This window comes from Rhizophagus irregularis, chromosome 17 (genome assembly GCF_026210795.1).
Source record: "Rhizophagus irregularis chromosome 17, complete sequence".
Classification (NCBI taxonomy): Eukaryota; Fungi; Glomeromycota; class Glomeromycetes; order Glomerales; family Glomeraceae; genus Rhizophagus; species Rhizophagus irregularis.
This window is the reverse complement of record NC_089445.1, coordinates 1,394,066-1,406,483: the sequence shown is the minus strand read 5'-3', so window position 1 is coordinate 1,406,483 and position 12,418 is coordinate 1,394,066. Positions and strand designations below refer to the sequence as shown.

The 12,418-nt window shown below is 30.7% G+C and overlaps 4 protein-coding genes across 4 annotated transcripts; all 4 read right to left on the bottom strand.

Annotated features, from left to right (window-relative positions):
• On the bottom strand, positions 1 to 416 carry OCT59_009049 (uncharacterized protein; the record flags this gene model as incomplete). The annotated part of the gene is made up of 1 exon (XM_025326176.2): positions 1 to 416. One exon carries the CDS (start codon positions 414 to 416, stop codon positions 153 to 155), a length of 264 nt encoding a protein of 87 aa, XP_025177470.2. The 3' UTR covers positions 1 to 152.
• Positions 417 to 5,622: 5,206 nt separating this feature from the next.
• Positions 5,623 to 7,240, bottom strand: OCT59_009048 (uncharacterized protein; the record flags this gene model as incomplete). Its single annotated transcript, XM_066133279.1, has 12 exons — positions 5,623 to 5,681; positions 5,753 to 5,758; positions 5,803 to 5,809; positions 5,876 to 5,971; positions 6,098 to 6,184; positions 6,259 to 6,293; positions 6,386 to 6,395; positions 6,478 to 6,532; positions 6,615 to 6,626; positions 6,716 to 6,778; positions 7,109 to 7,158; positions 7,238 to 7,240. The coding sequence occupies 12 exons, from the start codon at positions 7,238 to 7,240 to the stop codon at positions 5,623 to 5,625; spliced, it is 483 nt and encodes a 160-aa protein (XP_065999734.1).
• A 3,989-nt stretch (positions 7,241 to 11,229) lies between these two features.
• Positions 11,230 to 11,562, bottom strand: OCT59_009047 (uncharacterized protein; the record flags this gene model as incomplete). The annotated part of the gene is made up of 1 exon (XM_066133278.1): positions 11,230 to 11,562. One exon carries the CDS (start codon positions 11,560 to 11,562, stop codon positions 11,230 to 11,232), a length of 333 nt encoding a protein of 110 aa, XP_065999733.1.
• A 75-nt stretch (positions 11,563 to 11,637) lies between these two features.
• OCT59_009046 (uncharacterized protein) lies at positions 11,638 to 12,323 on the bottom strand (the record flags this gene model as incomplete). The annotated part of the gene is made up of 2 exons (XM_066133277.1): positions 11,638 to 12,064; positions 12,127 to 12,323. The coding sequence occupies 2 exons, from the start codon at positions 12,321 to 12,323 to the stop codon at positions 11,638 to 11,640; spliced, it is 624 nt and encodes a 207-aa protein (XP_065999732.1).
• Between the last annotated feature and the right edge of the window lie 95 nt (positions 12,324 to 12,418).

Sequence of the window (12,418 nt, the reverse complement as noted above, 5' to 3'; positions counted from 1 at the left end):
ACGAGTTAGTAGTAAAAATTTTTTATTTTTTCAATGCAATTTCCACTTGCATTCATGCATACACGTTAAAAAAAAATCATATAACCGAACAAGTGAACTTCATTTTTTTTCATTGATAAGTTAACATGCATGATACATTGATAGATAAAAGGCTATTTTCGAAAATCGACCGACTCACCGAAAATCACGTAATTGTCAAAGACGCTGTCCCAACTCGAAAGTTTTCGATGTTGAATAAGTCTTTTCCTGATGAATTTTATCGTCCCAATGTTACTAAATAAATCTTGCCCTTTCTTCTCTAATCTTATTGCATTTTTCAAGAGATCATCGAGAAGTTGTTTTTTGATCTCATCGTTTAGTTTTCTCTTAGCGCCTTTTCTATTTTGTATCTCAACTTTTAAGAAATCTTTCTCCATAATAACAACAGCGTAAAATCTCCTAATAGTTAGCTCGAATTACGCTACATTCAGCATCAGTTGCTTTATCAAATAATTCAGCTAAAGAAAGCATAGAAGAACTTTAGCAGGAAGCCCTAGCCGAATTTTCATTATGTGATTCTGTTTTCCTCGAAGAATCACCCTACATTATTATGAATGCTATCAGATATCATTTGAACAATTTTTTCTACAACTTTCTTCCTATGACTATTTCGGCTGAAATTCAGTCGCCTTATTATTGAATGATGAAGACTACCTTTCTTGACGGTAACCTCTGCCTAATCTCATAATATTTTTCATTCCAAAAAAAACATCCATCCTTATCAGTAATCCTCCAATGATTTGCGACGGTCCTCTGCAACCGAATTGATGTTAGATGAACTGCTGCTAGGAGAGTTATCATTTTGTAACTCCTTCTGAGTCAATTTCGTGATTCTACCCTAAGCTCAGCATTTTCGGACTTATGGTTTAGTGATATCTACTTTATTTGCTCCAGCTCCTCCATAGTCCGTCTCAACTTCATTTTCTCAGCCTTAAGCCCATAATTTTGGCCATGAATTTAGCATTTTCTTGCCTAATCGAGTTCATTTTCGAGCGATTATGTACTTGTATACTTGTATTCAAAATAAAAAAAAATCATTGATTCTGATCGTTAACATTGTCAACGATTTTTGCCAAGAAATTTTTATTATTACAATTATAGCGTGACATACCACGCAACAAAGTTCAAGACGTGTCCGTGATACAAAACTTTGATCCCTAGAGAAACCGTTTCTATGCTAGTGATTGCGGACTATTTACGTGATCGTCCCTTCATTTTGTTTCGAACTATAACTCTATCCTGGCCCTCTTCCATATATTTTACGACATAATTATTACTAATTGAGTATCGTCCAACCTATTTAATATAAATATATTATTACATTAATTATATATATATTTTTTTTTGAAAAAAAATTAAATTTACATTATGTAATTCATAGGTTGATATTTTGTAAGTTATATAAATATTTTAAATTTTGCCTATCGTTAAACTAGATCGTTTAAATTTAATATCTCTTGAGCTATTAATTTTTAATTGTATTTCTTGAATAAAATCATCAATTTTTTCGTTCACGCTGGTCCAATTTCTAGAATTCTCTTTGAACCAAAACATTCCTCACACTCTTACACAACGTTCGGAGCTCTCGCCCAAAATAGGAATAGAGTACTCTTTACACCGATGTCCCACAACTCTTAAGCCTTATGTTTATATCCGCAATACATAGTTCAAAATGCTTATTATCTTCTTGAATTTCGCGTGTTTGTAGGTGAAATAATAACTGTATATTCGGAGTAAAGGCCATATTTCCCTAATATCTCGAACGAAAACGACTTCAACTTTTTCTCCTTGCATTCCTTGGCAAAGTCCGTGAGACTTGATGTAGAACTACCTGGCATTTTCAAGCTTTTTTTCGGTTGCCTTGGGAAAGTCACGGCAATAAACCTTTTGCTTACGAATTATTTTCAAGTCTTCGTCAAATTCCATGTCTTGTTCCTGTAAGAACGAGATAAGTTCGGCCGTTTTATACTTTAATTACTTCCACTAGCGTGACCGGCCCATTTTAAGGAAGAGGTGCACTATTATAGTGCTACGTTTTTTTATAGGGTTTCTATAGGCTCGGTGGAGTGTAATAAAAAAAAGTGTTACGTCAAGAAGAAATAAAAAAAATAAAAGAAAGAAAAAAGAATAAAAAAAAATAAAGAATTTAAAGAAATAAAATAAAAAATATAAAGAATTATAAGAAAAAAAAGAAAAAAATAAATTTAAAGAATTATAAGAAAAAAAAGAAATAGAACCTAACACAGCCAGTACACAGCCCATTCACGTGGCTTGTGTCCGATGATCACTGTTCCAATCTGTTATAAAATCAATCCCTCTTTTCCATTCTTTCTACCAACTCATCTAAATGAAAATCATACCTGAAATTCTCTGGCATTAATCACTGAAATTGGAGAAAATTTAGTTTCAATTTTCCTACTAATTTTTCATTTTATTTATCTTCATAAATTCTTTTTTTTATGGACCAGTTTTTAAGACCAGCCTTTTTTATAACATGCTGGGACTTCTTTTTATAAAGTATCGGGATTTCTCTTCCGTTTTTTGTAAAGCATCTGACTTCTTTTTTATAAATTCAGACTTACTGTATTGGTCTTCAGTTGCATTAAAAAAAACATATATTACTAAATTTCTTTTAAATTGCTCTACTTTTTGAAAATTTGGATGAACTTGAGCTTACTATACTATAGGTACTGCATAGGAAAATCATCTTTTCGCTTGAATCAAAGAAACATTTTAACATTTCTTTTTCTTGTTTTTAAGAAAGGCAGATTTCTGAAGATTTTAAATAATATTTTTAAATATGACACGGCACGCTATATGTTGCGTGCCATGTTCCGATAATACACGAATGTTGTTCGTGTCGCTTTCTTGAGGACATTTCTTTAGTGAAATGAACTTAGATAATGAAAATATGTTTGATCTAATAAATGTATTAATTATTTTTTTTTTTTATTTTGTAGAATTACTTCTAAAATCAAAAATATATATTATATATAATAAGAGAATATTACCAATCAGCTGAATTAAAAACTTGAAAGGAAAATAGTTAATAAACAAAAGAAAATTAAAATAAAATGTGTGCTGTTTTATATATTATAAGTGCAATACTTTATATAATATACTCAAAACAGTGCATTGATTTATATAAATAATGGAATTATATGATTTCTGTGCTGCTACAGAATAATGCATATTTTCAATTTCTTATGTCACCTGAAATCCCGAATATTTACTAATTTCCGAAAATTCTTTTTTTTTATAAAGTTGTATAGAATTTGGGATTAAAGAAATCTATTAATACTTTAATAATAGCAAAGAAAAGATCAATAATATATATTTATTTTGATATCATTTATTCTTCTATAAATTATAATATTGATTTATTAAATCATTTATAATTTCAGTTTTAACCAATATATATATATAGGATATCATTTTATTAATCACTTTTAAAACTTTTTTATATATTTCTATAATAATAATAACTAGAATTCATCATTTAAAATTTCAAACTCTGGTAAAATTCAGCAATTTCAGCTATATCTGATATATATAAACCATAATTCCAATAAGATTTATATAACAAAGTATATTTTGAAAGAAGCTAAAGTTTTTTAAACTTTTTCTAACAAATTGGAATTAAATCAGAAATTAAAGTAAAATGTCCATTTTCTATTTACTATTTATATACAATTGTTTTTAATTAATATTCATTAAGCAAATTATTTATTAATACAACAAGCATTATTAATTAAGCGAGCTTTTATAATACTATTAAACATCGCTATATGTTAATTTTGCTATTTAATATTGATATGAAAAAGTAAAACTGACAATTGTAAGCAGTCAATTAACTCAGAAATTATAATGTTTTCAAAAGAAATTGATTAAAGTTTATGTAGCTTTTCAAAATCTTTAAACATACTGTAGAATATATTTTTCATCTTGACTTCTAAAATCCACCTTTTCAAAAATTCTCTTTTAGTTGAAAGCACCTAATAAATTTGTTCAACTATTCCTGTCATTATTTGGTGTCTTCAAACTTTACTTTACCTGAATAAAAAAATTTGCCAATCAAATCCTTAAAACAATAAATTTCTTTACCTTTTAATGAATCCATTACTTTTTTAGTTCACAAGTGTTGCCTCAGATTTTATCTCCCATAACTCAGTCAAATTAAATATTTAATTTTTTAACATTTGCCTTGTTTGTCATTACAACCATAAAAATATCTATCATCATCATTTACTTTCATGTTCTGTAGAATGATTTTTTACTCATTATATTCAGTTTCCAAATGTCTGTAATTATTAGTTATAATGACTTTATTTTGTATTTTAATAAGCAATACTCTATTTTCAAAGTATTATAATTTTCATGGTGACTATAAACTGTAGTTTCATATAGTTAAAAAGTATTTATTTTTCTAAAAAAAAAGTTGAACAAAAATAGAAGTTGAAGGTCAAAGAGGACATACGACATTCATCAAACAACGTAAGTTGCGTGTAGATCATTGAAGCCCTTGCTGAAAATTTCCGTGACCTCGGAATGGCCTCTTTCGTCTTGAGCAAAGGTCATACAGTATATTTAAAATAATATTGTTTATAAAATAGATTTATATGAATTCTAATATATAATATCAGAATTATATCTTTTGTATTAATTGTTTTTTCGGATTACAATGTTAATAGTGAGACATTGATTTCGTTTTTCAAACGTTTTAGCTAATAATTCACTACCATTGGTAGATAACTTTGAAAAAATCATGTGAAAAAGATGATTGATATGGTTTGCATGAAAAAAATTCTCGTGTATTTATAACAAATTTTCGATCTTACGTTGATTGTATTTTCTGGGTAATTTGTCCCCATTACAGGTTCTAAACTATATTTACATAATCTAAAAAACTATAATTCAAATAATTAAAAATCCAAATATTTAAATTAAGAATTAATTAGCATATTTCCTCAAATTAAGGTTGGAAACTCTTTGGATAATAAACATGTTATTAGTAGAACGATTTTGGGGGTTCTGGACCGATTTTTTTTTTTCTCCCCAATTTAACATGGTGAGATATCTTTTCTCTTTAACATTATTAGAGCGTAATTTTTCCAGCATCCCTCAATTTAACTGGGTGATATTTTATCTTTTTTCCCCTATCTCGAACTTAGTATCTGGCCCATTTTTATTTCCCTTCCGTGACTAGGAGTTGAAATACATTTGATCATCGGCCAAGGCAGGGTTACGTATGTAACTTCCAACAGATTTCCGGGGTCACGTGTATTATTTCTCTGAAACATCCCACTCTCTACCATTTTTTACATTCATTTTTACGGCCCTTTACCATATATTACTTTACAAAATATAATAAAGATTTTATTTTGAATTTTTTAAACGTGTGTTATATTAAACTGACATTATGTAATATATATGTTGCATTTTACAAGTTAAACTAAAATAAATTATGACCTATTTTCACTTATTAAATTTTAAGTCATGAATGAATACGCAAAAATTAAATTTTAAACTAGAATAAATTCCTATCCTATCCATTATAATAGTTTTCATCTATTAAATTTTAGGTCAGTGACATTTGAATCTGAAATTATCTATAAAGTTTGCCCATCGGGCTCGTGATTTAACTAATATATGGACCTATTATTATTAAGCCATAAAGTAACAATACAATTCGTATGAAGAAACCTATATGTACCTTTTACTGAAAATAGCACATAAATTTGAAGGACAACGGGTACGATGAACTCCAATTCTGTAATTGACATAATTTAGATTAATTAAACAACAAAATTATTCAATATGACTCATAAATTCTTACCTCTAAATCAATTCCTTTTTCCGTGAGTTCGTTTATTGGTGAGATTAAGTTTACCGTCGAATATTCCAATCTCTTTATTGATGAGATCGATTTTACCTTCAAATATTTTATTTGTAATAGAAATCTCTTTATCCGTAGTGGCAATCTCTTTCAAAATAATGGCAATCTCTTTATTGACAAGACCGATCATAGTAGAAATCTTCAAATCCCGAATTCATTAACCAAAATATAATCTTTTGTATCAGGATTTTGAGATATTCCATATATATTAGTGATATTACTTCCCTTAGTTATTGAATATTCTTTAGCCTATTAAATAAACTTACTAAATTAAATTCACAAAAAAAAATTTATTACAAATAATTTTTTAAAAAATTTCATACCTTTCTCTTAAATTTTTGTTCATTATCGTAATTTCCTAAAAAATCAAGATGTTATTATGTGAAATCTCCGTAAATAGTTGTAAGTCCAAAAGGTCAAGTAAATATAATGATTGTAAATCAGAATTACCATCTTTTAGCTAACGTACGTACAAAATTATGCCACATGTTTCACTAAGGTTGGTTGCCGTAAGTAACGATTATTATATATCGAATTACAACCTTTAGCGGTTGTAATATTATAAACGTAAGCTGTAAATTGGCTGTAAATACTACACTATTGTGATAGAAATAACTATCAAATCAGATTGATGATGATGAAGCATTTTATTTATATCAGATCTTAAAAAAATACTTACATCATAACCTTACTAACCGATTACGAAATTGATTAATTGATGACTGAAAAAAAACTGTTCCTAGATAAGCAGATAAAAAGGAAACAGGGCGGATGTGATACCGTGTACTAAATAAACTAGTTTTTGCGGTTTGGAGTAAGTCTCGAGTTCGTGTCCATTGGGCCCTGTGATGTATTTCTCCGGTCGGAGCTCAAACTTGCCTTCGTACAGATTTACCATGGCAACAAAGCTGACACACCTTCGGGAACGACCAATCTGAAAATGGTTTTGAGGGCGTTTCAATGAACACGGTAAACTTGAGATTGTTCTTTGATACGAATATGTGGAGCATATCACGAAGGCCCTGATCGTTTCGAGGAGAGAATTTTCCACTGTTATTTAACATGCTAAGTTCCGCTCCATCGTTTTGCTGGTGTCTTGTGCACTCCATGTACTATGTGTGTTCTTTGAGGCCATTCTTTGATGCCATCGAGAGTCGCGTGTTCGATATTCACTGTCCACTTAAAGCTCTTCGTTCGTTTCGGGCTAACGACAACGTCGACTGCTGTAAAGCAACAACCGGGTTAGTAAAAAAATTCATAACCTAAAATTTCGTTTACCTCAGGTAAGGACAAACTACATACCATGAACAGATTTGTTAAGCAATGCCTGCAACAAAGCGAGTTTCTCCCTTAATTCCAATAACTCGTTCGAAGCAGCAGTCGACACGGGTGGTTGACATGAATATTCTTCTTGGGCGGTTTCTCGAGCCAGTAGTTACCAATATCATTTATTGTTGACAGCTCTTCATTCTCCTCGAGTGAGAGATTACTCAAAGGAACGACGTGATCGCCAGGAATTTCCACCTTCCATAGCTTGGGCCTGTTCGTTGTCGAACTCTGGTGCCTTTTTCGCCTTTATAGCCTCCTTGAGTTCACTAATGGGCCCGTCCCTAATAATTTTAACAGAGAAAGCGTCCGCGGTCGTATTAGAGTTGCGAAATTTTATTGGCTAAATTAAAAATTTTATTTGCGGAAAAAAAAAATACCAAAGTGGTACTATATGTGAGAAATTCAGTTGTTACACAGATCCTGCCGTGTGATCATTTGTTTCGTAACACAGCAATATTCCGAGGAGTTACTTACACGTGCGGACGTGCGGTCGTGAGGTCCAAGAAAGAATGTATGATGGAGTGGAATATTATAGTATACATGCTTTTTCAAAGGATTTTTAAACTTATCAAAAAGTCCGTTTGATAATCAACATAGTCCGTTCTCTATCGGAAACATGTCTTATGATAAGATGAAAGAAAAACAGAATATTCATTGTAAACTAGCTCTTATTTTAGCGGTAGTATATGCGTTATTTATTTCATATTATCTCAAGCATCTGATGTATTAATAAATTCATTGAAATATGTCCACTCGTATAAAATGCCGCAGTCATTTTAGCGCATCACAGAGATCCCTTTAGGACCGGGTATATCAGCGTTGCTTTTGTCATGATTTTTTACTCGAAAGTTCTGGAATATATTTTGCGCATCACAGTCCATTAACAAACCCTGCCAAGACGGTCAAAATTTAACCGTTGCTTGCGTACGTTTTTCCTGAAAGTTCTGGCATGTATTTTTGTGCATCGCAGTATATTAGTACTGGAAGTTCTGATAACAATCTGGAGTTAATATTTCATTTAACTTATTACTTATATAATATTCAGAGGTATTAACTTAACCATCTGGAACTAATTCAATCAAATAAGAGACAAAAAAAAATTTACTTTGGAGGAGAAATTCGTGCAATTTGGGGAAAATCAGAAAGAATACGATTCAAGAAGAGAGACGATTACATTAGTACGTTAGATGGTATTGGTTTATGGATAGATAGCAAGAATAACGAAAATTAGTTAGTGATGCGGAGTATTGAGAAGGAACACTCATTTTATGAGTCAGGTCTCGAGTGATTTCTCCATTTAAACGACCACTACCCGCTTCATTATAAATAGCTAAACATTTATCATGTATTATTCAATAATATAATAAAACTTTTATTTTGCAATTTTAAACGCATGTGTGTGTTGTATTTCCTTTAACAAGACAGAATAAAGTGATATAGTATTTTTGAGAATTGTTATTTGCTAAACTGCTGTATATAGGATAAGTGAGTGATAAGTACTTTGGTGCTTTGTTGCGCAAAAAAAATACCAAATGATACTCTAATTTGCTACGAATCAAGGACGATGAGTATGACGGACTCCATAATTTATTCAATCTAAATTAATACCATATTCCACGTAGATTATTGACCATTGTTTGATTGACGAGACTGATCTACCTTCACATATTTTAACCCCTTTATACGTAATAGTAATCTCTTTATTAATGAGATTAATTTTACTTTCAAATAATTTGTTCAAAGTGGAAATCTCTTCATGAATAAAGGAAATCTCTTTATTCGTAGTAGCAGTCTCTTTAGGAATCCCGATTTCATTTCTTCTTTTAAATCTTTATTCATTATTGTAATTTCCTAAAAAAATCAAGATGTTATTATATGAAACAGATGGCACCATTTAAGATTATTGTTCATACGTTATTATTTGGACCGCGTAAATTACAAAGGATATTAGTGATCCGATAAATATAGCGACTTTAACGAATCTCATGAAAATAACGAATAATCTAAAGATATAATATACAGATTTATTGACATGTTGACTAGCAAAGAAACGGTGCAGAAACACTTTTTACCATAAATTTTTTTCGAATATTCTAACAGTCTTGTGTAGTTAGTTAGGTTGTTGGTTAGGTTGATCGTCTTGTATATGGTTAAGTTGTTGTTGGTCAGCCATTATGAAGAAAAAAAAGTCTTGGGTAGTTTACGTGAAAAAATATATTCGCTTTTTGGAAAAAGAATAGAAATAACTACAAATCAGATAATGATGATGAGGATTAAATTTATATCTTAAATATATACTTAACCGATTACGTAATTGATTAATTGATGATTAATAAATATATTAGATTTTTTTGCAGAGTCCGCGGATGATCTTTTTTGTGACAGTTAAAAAATCCTCATCATATATGATCCGACTTATGGTTTGATTAGTTATTAACGACAAACTGTTCCTATCGTCAGTGCTAAATAAACTAACTAAACCTAATCCTAATACCCTAACCCTAACCCTCACTTTTTTAGCCTGTGAGGCTTTCTTTTTATGAGATAAATTTGTAGCACTTATATGCTTAAAAATTTTAAAGAATTTAGCTTTTTCGGCTGGCCAGCAAATTCTCAATAAAAAGTACTTTCATTTTTTTTTCTTTTAAAATGAGATTTGTCCACATTGAGCTTAATTTTCAAACGTGTATGTGTTTTCGTGTATATGATCACATAAAATAAATTTTATTAATACTATTAATACAGATAAAAAATAAATACAATGATTCGGGACGCGTCCCACTATATAGGTGAGAGAAGTATGAAGTAAAATAAATTCAATGCTTCTGGACTCGGCCTCACTATACATGATGGCTAAGACTTAGATTAACCAATGATCTCCCCCTTTTTATTTCCCTCTCATTACCTACGTCAAAAGCTGAGTCAGTTTCTGCACCTCCTCCAACAACCACGCAATATGACCGAGAACTTTCCTAACACCTATGTTTGACAGACAGAGTAACGTGACTGGCATTTTCGGGTTTTATACTCTTTTTTACGAAATTTTATTGGTGCAAAGTGCAGTGTGTGAGGACAAGAGTAAAAAAGAATTTTAATTGCGCAAAAAATACCGAGTGGCACTATATGTGAAGAATGTAGACCATCCATAAAGATTATTTGCATCAACGTATGACAGCTATGTTTTTGGACTGCGCATGTCATAGTTTTTGCATTTGGGTTATTGGCCTTAAAGTAACGTCTACATGTCATTGTAATTCCATCACGTCTTGCTCTTTCTGCAAAGTCATGCATCTCCATATCTGTGAAAGTTCGATTTTCACTCCTGTGTATTTTAACATCGCATCCCAAGATAGGGATGCTGCAGACACGTAACTAATTCGTTGTATTTCATGAATGTTTCACGAAAGGCAGCCCATACATCAGCAAGCAATAGCACATCGGTTTTTAAATAATACAAATCATGGTACTCCCCAGATTTTGCATTTGAATTCATTCCATACTTTTTCTGCATGTTTGTAGTCTTTCTGTGTTATCTTTCCTTTAAGAACTCCATGAAATTTTTCGATTGGTGGTATTGACGTTTCTTTGAATTTTTTGTGTGAATCAATATATTCATATGGAAAAACACCTTTTCTGAGAAGTAAAACAATCATTTCCATCGGAATTCCTTCACCCATGTAGTACTTCATTGTTATTTTGTATTTTCTGGATAGCCCATACAACGATTTTTATCTATTCGAAAATAGTGATTTCTGTTAGTTTTCTGATTCACATATTAAGTGTGAATCATAATCTCGGAAATTCTGTATAACTACTGGTATAGGTCTTCTCCATAGTTTTATTTGTAATTCTCCACTATGAATTTTCCACTTATATGACAGTGATCCCACACCTTATCATTGTTAAACAGCTTTTTACATATCCAGCATTACTTTGCATTATTGAATTTGCTGAGGTCATCAGTTCTAGTTTTTATTTGCCATAATAGGATTTGCAAATATTTTGTTAACTTCTATATCCATTCTTTTTACGAATTCCTCTGTAGCATTAGGTCCTCGATAAATACATGATCCCCATATTTCTCCCGTATCTATCCAATGAATTGTATATGGAAAACTCATTTTTGTCCAGCAATTTTTCGCATAGATCCCGTCAGTTTTTTTTTGTTTGGACTCAAAATCTACTTTAATTACATAAGGGAATCCATTAGCCTTTGGAAGTGTAACTTTTTGCGGTGTATTATCCATCCCGTAACACCAACTCCAAGTCTTTCCTTGCAAGGAAATGTTTGTGTGCATTTATTACAGAAGTGTTTTTTCCGATAGTGCGATTTTAAAAGTGAATAATTTGACGATCATAATTTTTACTGTATACTATACATTTGGAATTGCCCATTCCCATACATTAATATTTATTTTAGGATTTTGTTTTTTGATTTTCTCAAATACTCGTAGACAAATAAAAGTAGACATTGGTATTCCTTTTAAATTGACCCTGTATAAATATGGTCTAAATTTATTGAGATTTTGCAGATTTTTTACTACACCATTATTTTCAAGATGGAGAAAGTATTCGGCCAATGCATATTGTAAACAAAGATAGATCATCTCCCGTAGTTCTATTGTCAGATTAATAGTTGCCTTTTTATTGGCAAAACTTTCAGGAGTTGCTATGTAACTCCCTCCTATTTCCCATTCATATTTGTAAAATTCTATATATATTAATTCTATGCGCAATAACTTCCATCCTGATCCATTATTCAGAAACATTTCTATATCCGCGTCTATCTCTCCAGCAGACCTAACAGAAAATATCCATTAAATGATTTGATGGGTAAGACTTGTATTTCTCCATCATGATACTTATCAATATATGTAATCGATATTTCTCCTTCTACAGTCCTTGTACAGTAGACAACTATTCTTGTCTTTAATTGACTACCTTTTCTATTAAATTCAGCTTGTATTATTTCTGTAATTTTTTCACGGGAGGTCTCTATTAATTGCACCATATATGGCGTTTTTCCATAATCTTCTGCTGTTAATCTAAACCAGTTCATTCTTACAAAATCAATCGATTAAATAATAAAGGAAACAAATCCTAGGTACAATTATTAATAATCGTAAAATTATTATAATATTTAAATGGTTAAAT